The sequence below is a fragment of the Nanorana parkeri genome, unplaced genomic scaffold (assembly GCF_000935625.1).
Source record: "Nanorana parkeri isolate BGI_ZX_2015 unplaced genomic scaffold, ASM93562v1 scaffold9, whole genome shotgun sequence".
In the NCBI taxonomy this organism is placed as follows: domain Eukaryota; kingdom Metazoa; phylum Chordata; class Amphibia; order Anura; family Dicroglossidae; genus Nanorana; species Nanorana parkeri.
Genome location: NW_017306277.1, coordinates 2,699,858 through 2,723,918, shown reverse-complemented (window position 1 = coordinate 2,723,918; position 24,061 = coordinate 2,699,858). Strand labels below are relative to the sequence as shown.

At 40.9% G+C, this 24,061-nt stretch overlaps 1 protein-coding gene across 1 annotated transcript in view; it reads left to right on the top strand.

Annotated features, from left to right (window-relative positions):
* The window catches only part of PRICKLE2 (prickle planar cell polarity protein 2), a 246,662-nt gene that overhangs the window by 201,923 nt on the left and 20,678 nt on the right, over positions 1-24,061 (top strand). The window contains 4 exon segments of the mRNA XM_018554725.1: positions 4,590-4,793; positions 8,900-9,076; positions 16,020-16,029; positions 17,574-18,407. Coding sequence (XP_018410227.1) covers positions 4,590-4,793; positions 8,900-9,076; positions 16,020-16,029; positions 17,574-18,407 — 1,225 coding nt within the window.

The following is a 24,061-nucleotide window of genomic DNA, read 5'->3' as shown; positions in this document are numbered from 1 at the left end:
CATAAGTATATACACTGCTTGAATTTCAAGCAGTGTATGACCAGCTTAAAAGTATAATTGTTCACACCCATGCCTAAAGAGTTACTGCTTCTTTGGGTCAACTGGAGGGCTTTTCCGGGTTTCTTTTGGCCCAGCTCACTATAAATTGTCAGATTTTAATTTCTCTTTGGTCCCCAAAGCCCTTCTCTATAGAAGCAACTGTGTCCATGTACTGCACTGATGATGACCAACACACCTGAAACAGCTGTTGCAGTTTAGAATAAATGGCTTTCTATTCTATGATATTAGGCTGTTTCTGTACTACTGTATGTACCTGCAGTTCTGGATGTTAATTTGGCACAGGGGCATAAAGGATTGATTTGCGTGGCCCCAGCCATTATGCTGAAATTAGGAATATATCCCTTAATTTTGTGATAGCACTTCTGCCTTGCAGCACTGGGGGTCCCCGGTTATTATCCTGGCCAGGACACAATCTGCAAGAAGTTTGAATGTTTTCCCTGTGCTTGCGTGGATTACCTCCGGGTACTCCGGTTTCCTCCCACACTCCAAAGACATGCTGGAAGGGTAATTGGCTCCTGTCTAAATTGGCCCCGCTAGTATGTATGTATGTGTGATAAGGACCGTAAGCTCCTTGAGGGCAGGGACTAGTGTAAAGCACTGTGTCAATTGTCAGTGCTATACCTATAATAAATAATAATAAATAATAATAATAGATACTTATAATAAATAAATACAAATATTACTGCTTATTTAAAAATATTAAAACACTATAAAAATAAAATGTATCTGATTAAAAAAAAGAAAAGATATTAAACACTAGTTTCCCTGTATCATATCACAACATATTGTACTTTTTCCCAGTTGTTGCTTATGTGCACCAAATCCCATGTTGAAATCTATCTGCATTGCAGTAAATTCAGATAGCTTGAACACCCCCTGCCCCCCATCCCTGGATATCAGCAACACGTTGTGATTAAATTCTAAAGCTCATTTTAGGTCTTGCTGTTATACCCCAGTGGTCTGTCCCATCCACAGTTTCCCCGCTTGACACTTTCGCGTATCTCCACGCTGCAGCTATATAATTGCAGCTTTACGGAGGGTTTTATAATGACGCTAATTACAGTGTCGCTGTGATGAAGGTCCTGCCTGCTAGACAGACTGCGGAGAATTTAGTCACGGAGCCCATCTTTATTTCCAATCCAGTTTAAGAACCTTTCTTTTAAGAACATTATTCCCCTCATATAATCCCAGTCATGGATGATGTTGCTACTCTTAAGACTAAGCACTTTGTGTTATTAGATGCAGCCAGACTGGATGAAATCTGTAATAGCCTCCCTGGGAGCTAATTAATGATCGGTGTGGCTAAATAATCAAAGAAATACCATTGTGCCTAGAGACAGCAGCTTCGGATGTGTTAAAGGGATACGCCACATGGGCATTTTCAGGCTTGATATGTTTCGCCTACATGTACCTTGTACAGATTGGGCTAATTGACTCCTTTGAGAGTGTCCGCTATTTAAAGGAAGCCTTTCGTGGAAACAAAATGGAGGCTGCCATCAGTGACGTCTCATTCTGCAAATGCTAGATGCTTGGCTTCCATGCTGATATTCTTGCTTCAGTACTTCACGCTACTAAAACAGAACAAGTACACAGATTAGAACTTTCAACATGTTTTCACAGTTTGAAGGTCTCTCTCTGCTACCTGTTTCTATGTCGGTTATGCTGTCCACATGAAATTGATGTACTTGCTGTTTACATCTTGACACATTAGAGCAGTTTAAATAACACTGGAAAAATATCAGACGAGGGAGTTGTTGCTAGAAGCAGATCAAATGTTAATTTTATTATATGGAAACATTAAACAGGACATAAAATCACATGTGGTTGAAATACACTTCATAAGGCCCATATCCCACCGTTGATTCTGCTGTTGGAGACATCTTACTAGTGACAAAATAGCTAAAAACCCAATCACCTTCTCCCATGGGTTCACTCCCTCACCGGCAAGACCAGTGAGATTTCATTCTGTTGCTTCTCTCTTGCTAGCAATTGTGAATCTGCAACATTCTAACTAGAGAGGAAGCAACTTCTATTTAGGTAAGGTGGCATACGCACCTTAGTGATTCTGCCGCTGGCAAGGTGTCACCAGCGGCAGAATCGCCATTGTGACATGGGCCTTAGGCAACATCAGTTAGGAAATAAGTGACTCTCAGTGGAATTTGACTGAAGTAGAATTGTATGTTCCATTTAAATTTAGATTATGTATGGATTTTTTTATAAGCTTTTGTGCAGAACATATAGGAATCCCTGCTTTACTTATAGGTTAAACTGTTTCCTTTAACTTTTTCCTTGAACTACAGGTCTGTGATTTTTTTTACAGACCTAAGAAAACATATGAGTAACCCGAATGGTTTAAGCAGGGCTGAGCAAGAAAGAATGCCCCCCACCGGGCTATTGTATTCTGACATTGGCAGGTGTGCCACTTTCAGAGTAGAATAAATGATCAGTTAATGCATCTAAGGGGCTGCAGACACTGTTCGGCTGAGAATTCTAGGCCTTGATCCATCGACAAAAGTCAATTGAAAAATTGACTTTTGTTGAACAGAGAGTTGTCGACAGGGCTACACAGTTAAAGTACAAATGTAGGAAATCATGGCACTCCAAAGATCAGCGTGTAATCATCAATTGGCATATACTAACATCTCTAATGCATTTCCTGCATTTGCACTTCATGTGTTGCTTATTGCGAGTCGGCATGTGCACTCTGCGGGTGGAGTTGTGGACAGACCAGGAGCAGCACTAATTGTGTGTTTACCTGGACTTGAGGGCGAGGTATTGTGGAATTTTGGTTGAGCCAGCGGGACAGCAAAATTTGAGCTTTACTTTAACTTTTGACCGTATTAATCGTATTAATTTGGTAGGTAAAGGACCAATTAATTTGGTAGGTAAGAGGGGCAGTTTAGCCCAAGTTAATTTAAAGCACACTTTAAGTCACATAAATAGATATGTAGCATATAGGCCTCCATTTTAATGGTGTTACCTTAATTTCCCTGTTACATCAGTTGCCCAAATATGAATGTGCAGTACAATAGGCACCAGAGTTAGACCCAGTGCACTGAATAATCAGCATGCAGTAACAAAACTGGTCAGGCACACACCCCTATTGCTCTGCAGTACAGGTCTTTGTGAGGACACTTGTAATGAGAGGTGTGGCTGCAACTCCGCTCTGCCAGCCGAGATTACAACAGTGTAAAGGCAAGATGAAGTCTTTTCAGTGAGAAAAGAAGGTATTTTAAAGCATTTCCACGTCATAACAGCAGGGGTACAGGGCTACAAAGAGATAAAAACAGGTAAGACTTCAATTGGGATTCAAAGTATTTTATCCTTTAACAACCTACATATTTAATTGTGGCAGTTCTGGCACTGTTTGAAAACAGCATGGTTTTAGCTGGAATTGCCTTTTAATGAAGCAGTGCAGACAGCAGCAGTGATGTGCCAAGTGCCTTAACCCATCGCAACCAATCAGATTTTACTGTTCTTCAATTCAAGAACTCTACATTCTAATTAGAAACATTTCCATAGTTTGTAAAGGCAGAGCTGTTTAGATCTCTAAATATAACTTATTCCTATTAACAATTCTGTTTTGGTTTCTGAAGCTGAAGGAGCTAGTCACATGATCTCATCAACTAGAGGTTCAGAATTATTTGATGGGAGCATTTTATGGTTTAGAAAGATCAGCATTTTTGTTTCTAGTCTGGCCTGATCTTTTGGAGGCATGGAGACCTTGTAAACAATAATGGGTATCTTTATTGAAGTTATGCAAAAATGGTGCAGTAGGATTAGCCATACACAGGTTTGTTTTTTTCAGGAGACTCAATTAATCAAACAGTAACCATGACATTCTGTGTAGATTAAAAAGATTGCAGACAACCAATAAAGTCAAAGAAAAGGTTGATAATATGTTAGGCTGGCCATATTTGTGGCAATATTCTGCCAATTTCAACCAAATTTCTCAAGTAGTCATCAGAAACTAAGCAATCTACCTCATTCATCCACTAGGTCAATTTTGTCAGTTTCAATGCAATTTATTAAAAGTTTGGATCGAAAAATTGGAATCAAAATGGAAATTCAATCAAAAGTGATTGGAGTGTTCTGCCACGTTCTATTTCGATCTCATCTCGTTGCAGTTGATGTAATCCATTATTTTGTATCTTCAATTGTTGTGCTCTATCAAATAGTCACGTGTATGGCTAGCTTCATACCGAGGCCAGTTTTTAGATGATTGCAATCATTTCTCACCCTTTTCTTTCTAAGAAATGATCAAATGAACGAAAGCAAATTAGCAATTGTTATTGTTATGAATGAGTCAAGTTGCATATATCTATTTTGGTCATTTTTCAATAAAAGGTAATTGACAGTAGTTGCAATTGCCTGAAAATTGCTGTGCATAACTGGTAGATAATATCTAATAGATATGTTTTTTTCCATAAATAAGTGATTGCACAATTGTATTTTGTACTTTTTATTCTATGGATCTCTGTGTGATCCTGCAGTCAACTGTTATAAATCACCTTATCCTTGTCTTGCAGTGTGGAGGTCAGATTAATGGAGGGGACATGGCTGTGTTTGCATCAAGGGCGGGCCATGGCGTGTGCTGGCATCCCCAGTGCTTTGTGTGCAACATATGTAACGAGCTGCTGGTCGACCTTATTTACTTCTATCAGGAGGGGAAGATTTACTGCGGCAGACACCACGCTGAGTGTTTGAAGCCACGATGTGCAGCCTGTGATGAGGTAAGAAAAGATCAGACTATTCATGTAAAATTTGCCATAATTTTTTTGCGGCAGGTTCTTGTAACTGTGCGAACCGTTCCATTTTTGGTAGTCCATCTATGTTCTTCAGCAAGCAGCAATGAGCACATTTAAAGTTCATATTTAATAAAAAAAATATTGTTACAAAGATATATATATATATATATATTTACTAGCATTTAATGTGGCCCTGTTAGTAAAATAATAATTTCAGAGATTATTGGTGTGAATACAAGTGTAAAATTTAGTCTGTTAGATCAGCCTATTTATCCCACACCATTGAAAAAAATCCCATCGAACCTAGACAGCTTATCTGCACCATCAATAGATTGTTAGAACCCCACTGTCCCGACACATTACCGGCCTCTACACAGCTTTGTAACACGTTCTTAGATGTTTTCACCTCCAAGATTGACACCATCCAGCATTAAATTTTTTCCACAACACATGGTTCTTCCACATCTCTTCCAGGTTTACTCAGGTTTACTGGCTTTTCTCTCTCATATTTCTCTCTACTTGACTCTGCATCTCTCATTAAATTGGTATCTAATATGAAATCTTCCACCAGCAATTCCCACTCATTGATATAAATCGTGTTTTTGTTCTCTCTGCCTTGTTACTCTTAATATAATAAATAATTTATTGAGCAACTGTGTTGCACCAGTGATCCTCAAAGCCACTGTTATCACCCTAGTACGAAAAAAAAACAACCATGGCTCTGGACAACTTAAACAACTTTTGTCCCATATCTTAACTTACCCTTCCTTGCTAAGATCTTAGAACGCGCTGTCATATCTCAATTGTATAACCGCCTGACTGCAAATAACCTGCTTTAAACCCTCCAATCTGTTTTTTGATGACTGCACAGCACAGAAACTGCTTGGTCAAAGTCACTAATGACCTTTTGATAGCCTCCAATTCTGGCTCTCTATCTCTTCTTACTCTTCTTGAGCTCAGTTCTGCCTTTGACACTGTAGACTGCAATCTCTTACTCTCTCACCTTGAAACCATATTTGGATTTGAGATAACTTCTTTGCAATGGTTCCTTTATCTTTCTGATCCTTATAACTTTGTCTCTCATGGTGGATTCCAGTCTGAAATAGGTCCATTTAAATCCGGTGTAACTCAGGGCTCAATCTTGGGTCCATTACTTTTTAATATATACTGTACATGTTTCCATTTGGTCAGCTAAGATCATAAGGCCTAAATGATCACTTCTGCGCTGATGATAATAATAAGATACACATGAAGACTAAAATGCATTCTAGTTTGACTGTTTCTCTTATCCAACTGTATCTGTAAAAAAACACGGATTAATCTCAATTTCCTTCAACTAAACTGTGAAAAGACATAAGTCATGCTCTTGGCACCCCCATCAACTATGTGAAGCCAGTCCTGTAACTCTGTCTGTTGATATTACTGTACTTGAGCTTCAGTCTGAATCTGAATTGTCTGAATTGAAACATCTTGAGGTGATGTTTGACTCTAGCTTAACATTTGATCCACATGTACAGAATGATGTCAGGATATCATTTTTCAATTTAGAAATATTGCTTGACTACTCCCTATGTTGTCATACGCTGTGGCTGGAAAGCTGATCAATACATGTGTGTTTTCCTGACTTGACTACTGTAATGCTCTATTTGCCAGGGTAACTAAATCCACACTAAACAGACTACAATATGTCCACAATTCGGCAGCCAGACAATGACTATGTTTACTGCAAGTGATATTACCCTATACTTGAGTCTTTGCACGGGCTACCTGTCAGGTTTCACATTGAATCCTCATGCTCATCTACAAGGCTCTGCACGGCTTGGAACCCCATTATCTGTCTGAACTTTTATCACCCTACTCCCCCTTTTGTAACATTTGCTCCTCTACTTCTGGTCTTCTGTGTATCCCTCACACCTACCTACAGTTGTTCGGAGGCAGGGCCTTCTCCTGTTATGCTTCAAGACTCTAGAATTCTCTTCCCAAGAACATCAGAGAGTCATCTTCTTTAAACTCTTTCATCTACTCCAAAAACTTTCTCTTTAGACAAGCCTTCACTTAACTGTTCCTCCTCGGGGTTTTTTGTGTATCATTTGTTTTTGTTTCTCTTGTAAAGTACTTTGAGAAGGTACCTTTAAAGGTGCTATATAAAATAAAGTTTATCGTTAAGTTTTTTCATTTAAAAACAAGCCACCTTAAAAAATAAATGCTATGATACTTTACAGTATGGCAGGTAGTAAATTGCATGTGGGTGCATAGAATCATATGTCAAGAGCCTGCAGTGCCTTCCTAAAGCACATCAAAGAGTTTGCTGAATCGGGCTCATGAGCACATGAACTTAGATAAATAAAAACGAATTGAAATGGATTTGACAATTTTGGCTCAGTGGAAGTGTTTCCGGTATTGTATATCAATAGCAGTTGATTGATCATTTTCAATTGTTTCCCTGAGCAATGCTGTAAAACTGAACTCCTGCTAAATACACAAATAAATAAATATTCATGTGGGACCTGTTTACCTGCCAAAGTATTTGTATTTTTGTCCATCCAGAGATTTACACAGTCCTGCAAGGCAGCACAGCCATGACACCACTTTTACTATTATAGACTATAGAAGGGTCACAGTAGTGTCTTCTCTTGACTCCAAGTCTGTTGTCTGGACAGTGAAAGAGCAGCAGCAGTCATTCCACTGCTCTCCTATCAGCATATTCCTTGTCAAAACATTTGCATGCAACCCACCTGATTGGTCTGCCCCTTATTGGAGTGCTGTTTTAACCACTAAAGCAATGAATGCATCAGTGTTGACTAATGGGGGGAAAGCTGTAGAGCTGCCATTGTGTGGGAGTGCGATGTTCCAGGAGATATTTTTGCTGAGCTATATATCCTGGTGAGATTGTAGACATAGCTGCTCTCTTATCTCAGCTCAGTATGCTACGAGTCAGCAGAAGTCACACCGCAGTCCATCCCTTGATAGGATAAAGTTGGATTAAGCCAAGCCTTGGGGATATGTTGAGATTGAAGTTTCTTTTTGTTGCTCTTGTGTGATCTCAGAACACTGAAGGCAGAATGCGGTATATTGTTTTCCCAATATAACTGGAATCTGCAGAACGATGACTCTTATGACAGTTTTACAGTCATTGTAAATGTTTGTGGTCAGATCCAGACGGTACAACCTTTAGTGTTTTATGGCGAGCTAATAAACCCCCAAACGTAAACTAAAGCACAATAAAAGCCTTCATAAAAGGAAGGTATTGGAATGCCCCATCTGTGGTATAGTGCTCTCTCACCAGAAAATTATAACATATATTTTGGAGAGAAGTCCTTCCATAATTGAAGATGTAGTGGAGCTTTCTAAAGAAAATATGGGATTAGATTGTTGTGTGGTCTTGCATTCCCTTTGTAGGGTAAAGGGTGTGTGTTGCCCCTTGGTGCTGCCTCTCTTGCTGTTACCATATGACAAAACACTAATTTACTAAGGAATAAATTAAAGAAAATGCCCCCTTCTTTTCATAGAGTATTTTAAAAAGGAAAAAATGCCAAGAGAAGCAAATAGAAAAACCTGGTACTTCCTGGAATGGCAAGCATGTGACCCTAAAGCTGGCCCCCATGGTTTGAATTTCATCCAATTCAGCCAAAATTCAAGAAGTGGGTCGCCCTGCTGGCAACACCCATTTTGAAAAATTGAAGCGGGAGGTTAAAAAAAGCCACCCCAAAAGTAAATGCAGCCAATCAGCTAGAGTCAATGTTCAGGTATTCTGACAATGAGCTTGCGAGCTGAACTAGAAAACTAGAAAACAATAAACGTGTATTGCCAGCTTTAATCCTATGTGATATTGCTGGTGCGTGCTGATTGGCTGCTCAGTAATCCAGCACTGTCACACGGCAGCGTCGTGAGTCTTTAGCCCTCTATAAGCAACTTGACAATAATGTAAAAACTTGAACAAGACGGCTTGTCATATTCTCAGCTTCAAGTTAATTTTTTTTTTAACTGTATTTTAGGTTTGCGGTTCATTTTGTTTTTTCCTCTTACTGACTGTTTTCACCTTGTGAATAATTTCTCTTCCTCCGCAAAACTGATTCCGTCTCTCTTGTTAGATTATTTTTGCAGATGAATGTACAGAAGCTGAGGGCAGACACTGGCATATGAAACACTTTTGTTGCTTTGAATGTGAAACAATTCTTGGAGGCCAAAGATACATAATGAAGGAAGGACGTCCATACTGCTGCAACTGCTTTGAGTCTCTTAATTCCCTTTTTTAAGCAGTTAGAGCAGTTATATGTTGCCTCTTAAAGGGCATTGCAATTCTGTCATTCTAGATCTGGGGCCTGTGGGAGGTGTAGACCCCTTTGTGTTACTATATGTAGGGGTGTTGAACAGAAGAGGGTGACTTCCAGTGTTTGGCAATTGTATTTATGGCAGCGAAGGGTGTGGCGCTGTCAGAATACTCGAACAGTGATGGCAGTTAAGTGGCTGCTTTCAACGTTCCTCCAAACATTTCCAAACCACCTCCTTTAATTTTCTGATCGAAGGATGCCGGATTTCAAATCAGCTTTATTTGCCTTGCTACCATTTTGTGTTTGCTAATAACAATAGTTTAATCAGCTGCCTGAGTTAACTGGGACTACAGTATTCGAAAGACTGAAATTACAAAAGTTGATGAAACAGCTGGAATAATGTTTTTCTATATCACCCATTAGGGGAAAAAAAGACAAACCCCACAATAGACAAACATTCCATCTTCACCCTGACAGTGGTAGTTAGATTGAAGCCCAGATCCAACCAATTAATTTTGTTTTCAGTTTTGGATAGAATAGGGAATGGTAAATCTCTCTGTAGTTTTTATTGCTGTCTTTGTCCCCACTCTGGAGATTTTCCCTCATATCCTGTGTGGTCACCGGGACAGGAAATTAATGGAACTTCTCCAACAAGAATTAAGAGAGCAGTAAAAGCAGTGGGGAAGAGCTACGACACAGAATTCTATAGTACTGCTAGCAGCCCTCACCATTAGTGAAGAACATCCGTTCATTCTAAAGGCATGGAAAAAATACGTTTTGTTTTTTTTAAAAAACACTCTTTATTAGATATTTGAGTAACTGTTAATAAAATGATCCTCTTCCAGTATCTATATGGAAAGTATACAGAATTCACTTAGGTAAGGTTTTAGTGGTTTGCCTGTAACATTCTTTAAAGCATTACACAATGGTTCTAATACTTCTGACTTTGTGATGAAAGGCAATGAATCATAGCATTCATCACCCACTCTGTTCTATCACTTCTATCACCTTCATGCATGCCTTTGAAGCATCCTATGTACGGATGGAAATTGGACAAATTATTAATCACTGTTAGAGAAGTCTTTTACGGTTAGCTATGCAAAGAAAATCTCATATTATCCCCACCTCCACAATCTAGACCAGGCACCGCCTCTGTTGCTTTCCCAAATCGATGGCTCTGGGATGCCCCAGGAACACCTAAACCCAAGGAATTCACAGATTAAAGCTTATTTGAAATATTTGAAATATTGGCACTCGGCCACACTCTCACTTGTTCTCAATGGGATGACAAGGCACCACTTTGTACTTTTGGGATTTGATGGGGGTGCTTCTGAGCATTGACTTTTTGGATTTTGGGGAGCTTCAGGGGTGCCTTGCAGCATCAGTTTAGCAAGCGAAAGATGGTAGAGTCTTCCTTCTAAAGTTTAGGTTAAGGGGTTTGGGATAAGAGACGCTATACCTATAATGATAAGTTTACTTTAATAAATGTTCACATATACTTAGCATGCTATTTTATCTGACTGTATTCGTATAGTAATATGTTTATTGTGACATCCTAGTTTCTTGTCTTCTTTGTTCTTCTGCAGCGGTAGGCTGTACTGGATGGTGCAGGGTGCGGCACTGACTATAACATCAGTACCACTATCTGCATCAATACACTGTGAGTGAATAGCGCTGTGTTCAGGGGAATACACTCACAGTCTTTCCTCAGTCTTCCAGGCTGAGTGATACTGGTTGTCATTTAACCCGGAAGACTAAGGACATGTTGTGGCAAAGAAGAGGTACTGCGGTAGGCAGCACTGTATTTGTATGTTCTCCCTGTGCTTGCCTGGGTTTCCTCCCACACTCCAAAGACATGCTGGAAGGGTAATTGGTGCCGGTCAAAATTGTCCCTGTATGCATGTGAGATAGGAGCCTTAGATTGGGGTCAGGGGCTGATGGCAATGTGCAGTATGTAAAGGGCTGCCTAAATTGTCAGCGCTATATAAATACCAATAATAGTAATATATTATCTTATCAGCGCCAGAAAGCAGAGTGCATTAATCCATAACACCCAATCTTGTACTGGTAAGACCTCAGCAAAGTGAATTCTGATTGGTTCCTTGCATTTACCATTTTACTTTTTTGCATCCTTAATGGAGTTCGTTACGGTAGACTGAAGAATTGGATTGCCTACAGTTGCATACAAATCTAAATTAGTGTGCATGCACCTGGCACACTAACAATCAGTAATTTGTTTTCTGAATTTTCTGTATTTTGAGACTCTACTAGAGGTAAAATAGCTAAGTATCTGAAGGCGTCTGTCCTTTCTGCCATATGTGTTTAATCCCAAGCAAGAAAATGGTGGTTTAAGCAGCACCGATGTGTACAGTGTCCCAGTGGCTATAGATAAGTAGAAGTCTGCCCCAGTAAATGTAATATATTAAATCCTAAGCCATTAGGAGGACCTGTCACATTACAGTGAAATTCCCTCGGAGCGAGCGAGGCCTGCGTGGGGAGGGGTTTAGCGATAATGGGGTGATATGGGCACTTTTGTCAGCACTTACCATTTCTCATCATTAATGCTGACATTGCTCTGCAGTTACCTCGTTGCCAAGGGGGAGAATATTTTGCTGTACCGAATACATTAGCTCTCTGCAGCCCGGAGCTTCTATAAATACATTGTGATGTTCTAGTTACTACGGTAACAATGCATTTTAAAGCGGTATAGAAAAATATAGGATACGTCGCTGCTGCATCACCCGAGGACCGCAATCTTTTGCCCCACGTTTGTTCTTTATGAGATTTTAATAAGATTTTTCCTCCGACAGCCTCCAGCTCCGTTTTAAAATAGCGTCTGTAGTGCGTCATCCCTTCGGATAAATGTAACTTGTTTAATAAAAGGTTGCTGCCTTTGATTTGCAGTCAATGTATTGTGCCGATGTTGCAGGCAAAGCCGTCCTGTGATTAAAACGGAGACAAGGAAATTTCAGACTGCTTATCCTTTTACTGGCGTTCCAGCGGGCTCATCTGTGTGGACCTCAGGGGAGATATGCACTCAATAGCTGGAAGGGAAGGATAATATAAAAGATTGAAGCACAAAAAAAATAAAGTGTGGTTCCAGCCAAACCGCTAAATACGCAGTAAAACACATATGTAGAGAATGTCTAACATGCCAAAGGATTTGTAAGGAAATGCAGATTCTCTTGTGATCGGCCTACATCCGCTCTGCTGTATGGCTGTATAGAACGTGGAGGGTGACAATATTCATCAGAACCTGCACTTATGTTAACTTTGTCCCCCAACCCCACCTCCTGCTTGCTCATTGGCCAGCTGGTGAACATCATCCCACTGGTGGGAAGCTCCTGAGCGCTGCTGTTAGCTTTTCTAGGAACCCCCTCAACAGACACTCCCATTGCAAGCCTAATTGTTTCTTTAAGCTGGTGTGAGGCTTGCTCCCATTTAAAAAATTATATATGGTGTAGCACTTAATAAGTACATTTGCACTTACAGTTTTCTCTACACTGTCCCACAAAGAGCCGTTGATTCTGCCAGTAATGTGCACCAAATGCAGCTTCCTGTGATGGGGTGGCAACAGTGCTGCACTTCTCCTAAATTCAGAGCAGAGTTGTCACTCATTTTCCTCTGTTTGGGCGAGTAAGAGTCCTTGCACAAATACTCGGTATGGGCACCGATACCAATACTTAGTATCGGTATCGGTGCACCCCTTTACTGGGATTAAATAATATTGCAGGGGTGTGGTTGCCAGCATTGTCGCTACCGATTCACAAGCCTGAGCTTGTCAATGACCTGACCACACCTAGTTCTGCCCACTGCTTTGTAGATTGACTGCACTGCCCTTGTTGCTGAAACCTTCCCATTGTAAGCTGCAGTGTCTGGGAGGGAGAGCAAGTGAGAGACAAACGAAGGATGGAATGAAGGAAGATTTGGCTAAGCCAGGGGAGGAAAAGGATGTTCTTTGTACACTTAATGAGACGTGTATCAAATAGTAACTGGATTTGTTGCTTGTTTAGACTATCATACTGGAGCCTTAGTACAAGTCTAGTTTAAAGATACTCTGTCACTTTACCTATGCAGGGCAAAGCGGCAGGTTCTCTTGAAAAAAATAACCGACCCCCATTCATTGCTACTTACCATTCCATGCCACTCCATACCTCCACCAAAGTTGAGAATCCAAGCTCTGTATAAGCCTCATGCCAAAACCTATACAGGGTTAATATCTATAACCATCCTGCTCAGGTGACCGTTTTTCGGCTTGGACAATGGCTTCTCAGGCCTGAGCACCGCATCCTTGGAGGAGGTCACATGCTCCCCACACCCAAAAGGACTGCATACTATTATAACAAAGTTCAAGCAAATGTAGTCCATAATGACTTACCATTCATACAGAGGAAATTTTTTTGTGGGTGTTTGTTAATGTTCTTTTCACAGATCTTTTGTGTAGAGTTTCAGATTTCCTTTCTGCTTAAAAAGAAACAGCTCCTCATCCAATTTGTCTCTACCCATGGCAGCTGCCATCTTGTCAGAGCCTAAAGTGACAGTTCTGAGTAAACAGCAATAGCAGCTCTGCCACGCAAACTATGGCAGCCCTGAAAAATGGCACCGAAAGAAAGAGGCATTGTAACAACAAGCAAGCACAGTTGCGTAAATACATGGCCGGATTGCCCGGATCTTGTATACTTGTTTGGGTCCTAGGAGGCAGTTTAAGCAGATTGGGTTTTGAGGGAAGTACGCAGGATAAATAAGAATCATTTGGCCCACCCAGCCTGCGCGCTCTGTACTCGGTGCAGCATCTATAAACCTCCTTTGATCTCAGGTCTCTCCTGCTAAACAGTAATTGCTCACATTTCTAAGTGTCACCTCCAGTCATTTTCACAGCGTGCTCTATTGTTGATTTTTCCTTTGAAAAACACTTTCCCATCTGTGTTTTTTGGAAGTATCTTTTACATCCTGCTCTTGCTTTTCTTTATTAGCGAGAAATGCTGTCAGACGTCTTATCTGCAGGGCATATGGTTGCCAGTTGTTGGAAAGTAAGGGAGGAAAAAAGTTTGCACGTCTCTGTAATATTTCAGCTGGATGTATGATGGTTGCTTCCATACTGGACGTTCAATCATTGCTTTCCAGGACTCTAGAAGTGATATGCAATTGATTCCAAGAGGTCTGGCTGGCAAGGAAGATCTATAAACTCGATGCACCTGGAATAGAGATTTTTCTCATGGGGCTGGCTATGTATGTGTGAGTGTTTTAAAGCAGAACCCCTCTAATAGCTTTTTGGTTTTAAGTTTTGGGTGGATTAAAGCAGGGTCTAAATTTGTGCTGGGTCTTTTTGTCTGCCCCTTGACCCCAGCTTGGTATTCTGCCTCAGCTGATAGAACATTAATACAGTAGGAGGCTCATCTGTTCTGTTCTTTGAAATGATGTGCTGTCGCTTAAAGCTGAACTCCAGGCAAACATAAATACAACTAATTTGAATGGTGTTTTTTTATATCTGCCTAGACTTCAGTTTTGAAGGGCAACTCCAGGTTTCCCTGCGTTTTGTGTATATATATATATACATACTTTTTCCTGATGTCTTCAGGCTGACTATGTCATGTGCATTGTCCTCTTCCTCTTTGGATCTTCTCCAGCAGTGGGAGTTTTTGGTGCAGAGAGCAGCACTAATTTGATGCATCATTGAATGTAAGTGCAAGATGCCCTCAGGGATGTAGGTCCATGACACCCTTCACTCACAGGATGTTCTTAGTCTTCAAGGTTAATAACTTTAGATATCATTCAACCCTGAAGACTAAGGACATCTGGTGGTAGAAATGAATTATTGTGGGGGATATCACCACAGCTGAATATTACAGTCAGAGCTGTTTTTCTAGGGGACTATTTACAAAAAAATGCCCAGAGTTGGCCTTTCAAGTGACGACAGAAACCTTGGCCATCATTCCCAGGCTAAGGCTCATTGGGTGAAATGTGATTGTCCAGTCACTGTTGTACAGCCTAATGCCACAGTGCATCTCACTCCTTCCTCTATAGGTATAAGCATGTAGGCTTGTCCCATATCACTTTGCATGTTTGTAGGAAAATCTTACTAGTTGGGGTGCGATTGCAAGACCAGCCACCATCTGACATTTAAGACCAGCCACCATCTGATGGTGGATCTATATTTTTTATTGGCATGGGTAGGGGTGGGCAAAGGGTAAATTGAAAGATGTTATTTACTGGACTGCTACTGCCCTGTTTCAGACAAAATGTGAAATAATGAATTTAGCAGCAGTTTACATTAAAGTAATATCCTGATCTTCAATGAAGTTGAAGGGAAGGATTGTGAAGCTAGACTACCAAATAAATAAATTTACCTTGAGTATTATTTTAAATGTCTGCTACTCTTCTAGAAAAGTAACAATTTTGTCTGTGAACTAGGATGGTAAAACACGGCATTTAGTCTTTCTCAGACCTTTCCTCTATGGCCCTCTTTAAAATATAATGGAGAATTTCCTCCCCATTCATCACACATAACAGAGACATATTCCACATCTTGCAGCCAAATAGCTCCTGGGAACGGGCGACATAGCTTCAAGAGGATGAAATATGCTTCTCAGTGGTAACAGCATGTCACTAAGGAGTTTGGTGAAAAGTCAATGCTCTAGTCACCACAGTGCACAAATGCAGAGCCTGCGGTGTTCTGTCTGTACCTGGAATGTATAGCGGGAGTATGCCAGTGACGAACTGGAGAAAAAGGTTGCATTGCAGGACACTTTTCTCTTCTGGCCAGGGAAAGACTGGAAACTTTTACACTGGGAGGCCAGCACAATCAACTGGTTATTTGATGGTAGGAGTAGTTTCCTATGGGCATGAAACAAAGTGGGAGCATGGGGAGAGTCCTTGGCCATGTGTAAGCACTTAATTTGAAGCTTACAAAGAGTTTTTTTACTTCACTTCAGCAGAGGAGCAAAATGAAGGTGAGTATAAGAAGGAGGAGGAAAAAAATAACTGAGCTTGTTGTTTCTCCCTGTATGAGCAAAGTAAAAGTTCACTTTAAACAGAGCCACTCAGCCTGCTGCTCTGCCCAAGCACAGATCTTGTCTTTTGAGAGAGAGCACTCAATGCTAATACTTCCTCCTTGCTTTGGGGGTTCACTCTCCCTTTCTGAGGTTATTAGGGCTGCAACAACTAATCGACATAATCGATTATTGAAAAAGTTGTCAACTTTTTCAATCATCGATTAATCGGCTTCAGATTGGTTGGCCCTGTTCACAGCTCCACACACGCTGCGCGCCACACCTCCTCCCCACCTCACGCTCGCTGCTGCCAGACCCGCCGCATCCACGCTCCACACGCCGCACCTCCTCCCCGCCTCACGCTCACCCAAATCCACGATAGGCACAGGGACACGGGGAGAAGAAGGTAAGGAGGAGCAGTTGTGGGCGGATGATAGCTGCCGATATACAGGCCCGATCTCAGAAACAAGTTGCTGGAAGACTGCTCAGGTAAGCCTGCACTCCTCTCCCCCCCACATGGTGCTCTATAATGTATTGCTGGGATAGTGGGATTTGTAGTCCTCTATAGCTGATGGTACATTGTGCTGTATATTATACAGAGCATGAACCCGTACCATCAGCTATAGAAGAGTACAAATCCCAGCAATACATTATACACTGTATGTATAATGTATTGCTGGGATTTGTTGTACTCCTCTATAGCTGGTGATATTCTGCATTGCGCTGTATAGAGGACTACAAGTCCCAGCAATAATACATTATACAGCGCAATGCAGAATACCGCCAGCTATAATGTACTATTGCTGGGATTTGTTGTACTCCTCTATAGCTGGTGATATTCTGCATTGCGCTGTATAATGTACTATTGCTGGGATTTGTAGTCCTCTATAGCCGGTGCCATTCTGCATTCATTGCTGTATAATTTTACACTTTCCATTTCACTATATTGCACACCACACTATCTTTTTTCTTTTTTACTTCCACCGCTCCAAGCTTGCTCCTGTGATGGACTACAACCTCAATACAAACTAGTAGTCCCATCACTGGAGCCATTTTTTAAACTTTATTTTATTGTTTATCCGATTAACCGATTAATCGAACTTAATAATCGGCTAACTAATCGATTTTTAAAATAATCGTTAGCTGCAGCTCTAGAGGTTATCATTGACAGTAAAACAGGAAGATTGCTGCAGCAGGTTAAGTGATAGAGGTGACTTGGGAACTTCAGTGTATATAGTTCATTATTGGATTCCTCAAAGTAATAAGAGGTTTTCCATAATGAGCGTATAAACCCTTGATATCTAATGCATGAAGCGGCGTTTTGTGAATTAAATAGTTTGACCCATGAGACACTATGATATTGCATTACAAGAAAAAATTAAATACAGCTTTGAATAATGTCATATGATGAAAGTTTTCTATGAGCTACTTTGTTTTTAGAATCCCGCTAAGCCCACCACTTAAATTCTCCTAAATCTGATTGAATCTTATCTCTTGTTTTACAGGTATTGACCAAGGACAGATGACCTATGATGGGCAGCACTGGCATGCTACAGAGACCTGTTTTTGTTGTGCCCACTGTAAAAAATCACTACTTGGCCGCCCTTTCCTGCCCAAGCAAGGCCAGATATTCTGCTCAAGGGCATGCAGTTTGGGCGAGGACCCCAATGGCTCTGACTCTTCAGATTCTGCGTTTCAAAATGCCAGGGCAAAGGAGACACGACGAAGTGCTAAGATAGGCAAGAATAAAGCCAAGCTCGAAGACAACAACATGAACCAGCTACATGTAGCTACCAATAGACTTTCCACAGACGTCGACCCTCTCTCTTTACAAATGGATTTACTGAGTGTATCGAGCCAAAACCCAAGCTTGAATCGTGATAATCGATGGAGGAGCAGAGATGAACTCTATAATTATGGCAACAAGCTAGAGAGGAGTCAATCCCAGAGTCCTCTGCAGCTGCTAAGCCAGTGCAACATAAGGACTTCCTACAGTCCTGGACAGGGAGCCGGCGCCCAGCCAGACATGTGGTCAAAGCATTTCAGTAACCAAAAAAGAAGTTTGTCAATGATGAGTCACAGTGAGAGCTTCTCTCAAGATGGCAGGGAGGATTACTACCAAGGGAGACTACGCCAGCAGGAAAGTTTTAGCGATGCTTCCACTCACAGTTTCAACGAAGCACGATCAAGCCTACGAGTTCCAGAAAACAAAAATCTGAATTCACAGCAGTGTCGAACAAGGCATCCAATCAATGCACTTAAATTCACTGAAGGGTTGACCCCCACCGAACAAACTCCCAGAGGTTCCATGGAGTCCCTTGCGTTGTCCAATGCTACAGGTAAGACCTCAGCGCTGGGGTTTCCCATTGTCGCTTTCCTTAAATGTATTGTTTTGTCAAAGCGAACATCATTCATGCAAGTGTCTGCGAGAAGAACTGCACAGATTCCCCACATTTGTTACCCAAATGTATTGTTATGAGTAATATTAGTAGTTATAAATTAAGCAGTTTCTTTTTTTCTTTTGCGTTTGATGCCCATGTCTTGACCTACAGTAAACCTGTACTGAAAGAGATATGGAGGCTACCATACCTGAACATTAGGCTCGTTGCCTAACCATCTCGCACTTCAGTATTTTTTATTTACAGACTTGGAGGAAGCATGCAACCGGTAAAGTCAAAGTGAAGCCAGACCTCCTAACTATCATACTTGTTCTGATTCAGTGACTCAGAGTACTGAAGCCAAGCATAAAGTTTGAGTTCCACTTTAAAATAATAAATATTTGTCCTGTTCTATGATGGTATGGGACTCATTCCGAAGGGGAGGTGGGCTGGTGTCGCCTCACACACCTCTGGCTCCCGTCTTCCACAATCCTAATTTCCCCCCAGGGGGATCTCCTGGAGCGTTCCATTGGTGGCAAGACAAAGGTCTGTACCGCATAGCACAATTCTTTAAAGGTCGCAAGCCACTTACTTTGACCTACTGTCGGGAGGCCTTACACATGCCATCTTCGGAATACTTTCATTACAGACAATTGTTACATTTTTTAGGTTCTTTGAAAACACCTAACGTGATGTCTCCCTTTAGAACAACCTACGAACAGTGGTGTCTTGGAGCCGGGGGCCAGAGGGGGGGAGTTTCGCTGCTCTATTCCCTCCTGGTAGACTCTGAAAGTAAATTACCCTATATGTTAGCTTGGGAACAAGACCTGGAAAGGGTTATTCCTCTGGAGGTCTGGCATCAATGTTGTTCCCGTGTGTCCTCAGGTCTACTTAATATTTCACTAATAGAAGCTAATTATAAGGTTCTATCTAGGTGGTATATGGTCCCTGCCAGACTAGCGAGAATATACCCAGAGGTTTCTCCTCATTGTTTTAGGGGATGTGCACACTCGGGCACGATATATCACATATGGTGGGAATGCCCCAAATTGAGACCTTTTTGGAACCGGCTTTATGCTCTAATATTTAGGGTTACTGGGGTGAGAGTCCCACGAGATCCCCAATATGTGTTGCTGAATTGCCCGATTCCAGGATTGTCTAAAGCTTTGGATAAATTAATTAGTTTCTTTCTGTTGGCAGCCAAAATAACCATAGCTAGGGCTTGGAAAACACCAACAATTCCATTCCACTTGGTCAAACAAAAAATGTCGTGGATTATGGTCCATGAGAAACTTCACAGCATCCTCCAAGATAATAAAAAAAGTTTTGAATTGACCTGGACCCCCTGGTTGTTATATACAGAGGTGCTGGAAACCGGGTAATTTTCATTGTTCAACTTTTCTGGAATTTTTCTCTGGGGACTATGTTTAAGGTTTAAGTAGATGTTGGGATATTTGGTCGGGGATGGAGCTACTCTTTTCGGACTCTTAAGCTGTTCTGCTTCCTTTAGTATCTATTTCTTTTTCCTCTTTTTGTCTGTTTTTTTTTTTATTTATTTTTTTTCTTTATGCTCACACATGTGAGCCGCTTAGTACATAGATGCTGGACAGAAAGTCTCCTATTTGATATAGATATGGAGGAGATCATAACAAATGTTTGCTTCAGACATAGGCGGATCCCTAGGTCAGATATTCCTCTCAGACTGTTCTAATTTTTGATTTTAGTGATGGGGGATAAATTGGCAAGAATAGGTGGATAGATATGTTCTGTTGTACAGAACTACTATATATTGTGTGTATAGCCTCTAGTGATCCCCTCCTACTACTTGATTACGCTAATGTGGAAGAAACTGTAATGCAATTGTATGTTATACTGATTGTGCATCATGTGCTATTTTATTGTCTTATTGTAATTTGGAAAATTAATAAAATACTCAAGAGTTAAAATAATAAATACCACCTTTTGCCTCTTTCTGGCACGTTTCATACTGTAAGCAAGCAGCAAAAAAAAGGACAATAGTTTTTAGCTTCCGTGCTTGTGTATACTTGCACAGTTTCTTAAAAAGTCCACCATACCTAATGGAAGATGTCAAATGTTGATTTTTTTTGCCATAGTTATATAAGTTGAAAATTAAACACATCCTTTGAGTTCAACGGGAAAAAAACTTGCATGCAAGGAACACTAAATCCGCAGCTGAGCCACAGGAAGGCAAAAACAAACCCTTATAAAGCTTTGTCCAATTAGTTCTAACAGGGAAAAAAATCCTTCCTGATCCCCAAAGGCAATTGGATAACTCCTTGGATCAACATTTTACAATATGGTATTTTTTATAAATACTAATAGCTGCTTATATATTGCACTTTTAAAGCACAACCAAACCATTTTTTGAAAACAATCTGTTCCATTGGATAGATCGAGTTTCTGACATTTTCTCATATCTTGTGCTCTCTGCATTTGATCGCTCTGCCACTTTGGACAGATTTCCACACTAGTCAAGAATGGATGATTAAAGATCAAACATGATTTAAGGCCTAACTCCAGCTCAAACATGTGTTTTTGTTAGTTTTGAATGGGGGAGAGTTACAACCTCTATTCCAAAATGGTTGCTTTGCCCTTTTTAAAATATATTTGAAGCCAAATGTTTTTTTTAATTAGTTCTGGATAGAGCAGTGAATAGTTAGATTACCTGTGAAGTTTTTGTGTTGTCTGTCACCACAGGGCAGAGTCACCCTCTTTGTTTGCCCTGGTGACCATTGTGACAGGGGCTGAAATTGAGGGAAAATCCAAAATTTGGAATTATTACCAAAGCAGGAATGGGGAGGAAATATGTTTCCCATGACAACTGTCTACAAGGGATTTTCCCCTTCCTGTTGTTTCTACGGGGCAGGAAGTAAAGGAAAATCTATCCAATGGGACACTGGTAGTAGAAGTCAGGGTTTTTTACTACTCCCTACTTACTGTATATGAAACCAAAAAAGTCTGGGCTTTAGATGTAAGCTTAACTCAGGGCACAATAAACGTACCTGGGATAAAGCAGTTATACACTCTGTTGCCACAAAAGCATCCCCAACCCCAACAAAGCTTTATTCTACATCCAACAAATCTGTTTGTTTACATTCAGGGTGGGATTAGTACAGCTTCCGCTGTTCCTCCAGCCCACTCGGATGTAAGCGCCACAGGTCTCATATACCCCAGTGTTTTGAAGGTGTCTCCGCCTCCCTCTCCTCCTGGTTATTCACAAAATACATGGCCCCAGGCTTCATTTTGTAAATGGCTAGGAGGCAAAAGAGGTGGAGACACAACCTCAGCCCTGGGGTCTACGAAACCTGCAATGCTTACAGCTGAGCAAGGCTAAAGTACAGCACGAGTGCTACTTATCCCAACATGTATATGAGCAGATTTGCTATATGTAGAAGAAAGCCAGCATGATGAGGAGTTGCATTTGTGGAGGAGTTGCATTTTATTTGTAATGAATAACTTCTTTAATGGGGGTTTATAGTTTACAGGTCCTGGATTCGGACATTAAATAGATCTGAACTCTCTTTTTGTTCTGGTAACACCGTGTTTGGAAGCAAGGAGAAATGGGTACACAGGCGGCAAAATCTAACCCTTTCCTGATCTATCCAAAGCTATAAAAAGTATAAAGTTGGGTTTTAACTGTAATAAATCATTATTATTTATCTCCTAGTAGAAGTAGAAATCCACCTCTTCTCCTTCCTGTGTGAAAATATCAGGTTTTGGCTGTGTTGTGCTTTAACTTAATTGAACTGGTGTCCTAGTGTGACTTGGCCACAGATCCCTTCTTGGGGGATAACAGAAAGGGGGAAGCATTGTCTGTATTAGGGCCTTGTACATCTGCTGCAGACAAAAGGTCTTAGGTCACTTTCCTAAAAGGCTTGCCAAGTATTCCTCCATTCATCTAATGTTTACTTTCTTTCATTCTTGAGTCAGGATCGGTTAAAAGAGTTCAGACCTTCACTGGTAAAATATAAATTACTAGAAGTAATAATTACGTATTTATATGTTTTAATGGAATAGGAGATGCCTCAATAAAATGGGGAGTAACATGTACCTACCTGCCTGTAATTTAAAAGAACGTCACCTAGATCTGAAATTTAGTTGTTGCTTGGTTGCTGACAAGTTGAATCATTTGCTGGCTTCTTATACCTGCCACAGATTCCAGTGGTGAAATAGCTAAGAGTTCCCGGTTACACCCAAATATTGCAGCCAATACAAAGCCACATGACGATGTCACAGTTCAGCAATGGATTCTACACTGGGCATCATAAACAGATGACTAGGGAATCCAGGTTTAATTGTTCTGTAGTGGGATGGAGGGGTAGAGAGACTATACAGTATGCTGTAAAGAAATATTGTCACTGGAGAGCAGCAAATTGATTCAGCCCACCAATGTGAGTTTAGATTAGAGTTGGCCCTCAGAAACATGTAAAATTGTTTAAAGTGTATCTAAACCCAAGAACAAAAATGTAACATATTGAAGTTTACCAGCCTTTAAATGGGATGGCTGCAGGGCCGATGCTAGACTATTTTGTGCCATAGGCAAGACCAGCTATGTGCACCCCCCAGCCCGCCTCCCGCCACGCAAACGCCCAATCCCTCCTCGCATGGCTCCATTCTCCTGCCGGCTAACTGCCATAGGCAACAGGTGGATGTAAGCAGCTGGGAGCAATAGCCAGATAGCCAGAGTGCTATTGGCTAATTTAATTTGAAGTTGTCACTTCTGCCACTGAGCAGATGAGCGGACCTGAGAGAGAAAGTTGTCTCTCAGTTCCACTCCTTTGCCCAGTGGGCGGGTGCAATAGCCCAATAGCCAGCCTGCCATTGGCTTTTGCAATTTGAAATAGATGGGGGGGGGGGTGCCGTGGGGAGTGATTGGTCAAGGCTAGGAGGCTGCCTAGTTTACCTAGCGGCCCTGGATGGCTGTATTAGTTGCATGCATTTTCTTCCTCATGTTCACCTGTTGATTTTGCCAGTAACACACTTCCTGTAATAGGATGACAACACTCTCTCATTCTACTGTATACACAGAGTACAGTGTTTTCATTCTAGGACAAGAAATGTGTTCAGACACAGGACATCTAACCCTTTCTTAATTTTGATAACATAAGAGGAGGCGTTCTGTTGTTCATAGACAGAACTGGGAACAATGCTAACAGATAACAGTCAGCAGAGACAGAGAGGACATGATCAGCTCACAAGATTTCAACAGTTTTTTGTACTTAGCGAACATGTATAACAAAATACTTTTACTGGTATATTAAACAGATCAAAGGGAGCAAATGAGAGAATTTTATTGCTAGGGTGTGCATACACTTTATGCTTAACTACCTTGATTTATGTACATGATGGTCATAAATAAACAAACAGTATTCAGGATAATGTAGAGCTGGTTTGAGTAGAAGGATCCCAGTGAAAATTAGTAATTGCCTTAATTATAACATACAGAAACACTTTTACAACTAAGGAAATGAAAGGAAACAAGTGATTTGGTTGTGGCTTCAGCTGGTGGCCTGACATAGTGAACACTGTTGCAGACATTCGCTGGTGTTGCAGACACTCTTTAGAATTGGGTTGCACCTCTGCACAACAAATGT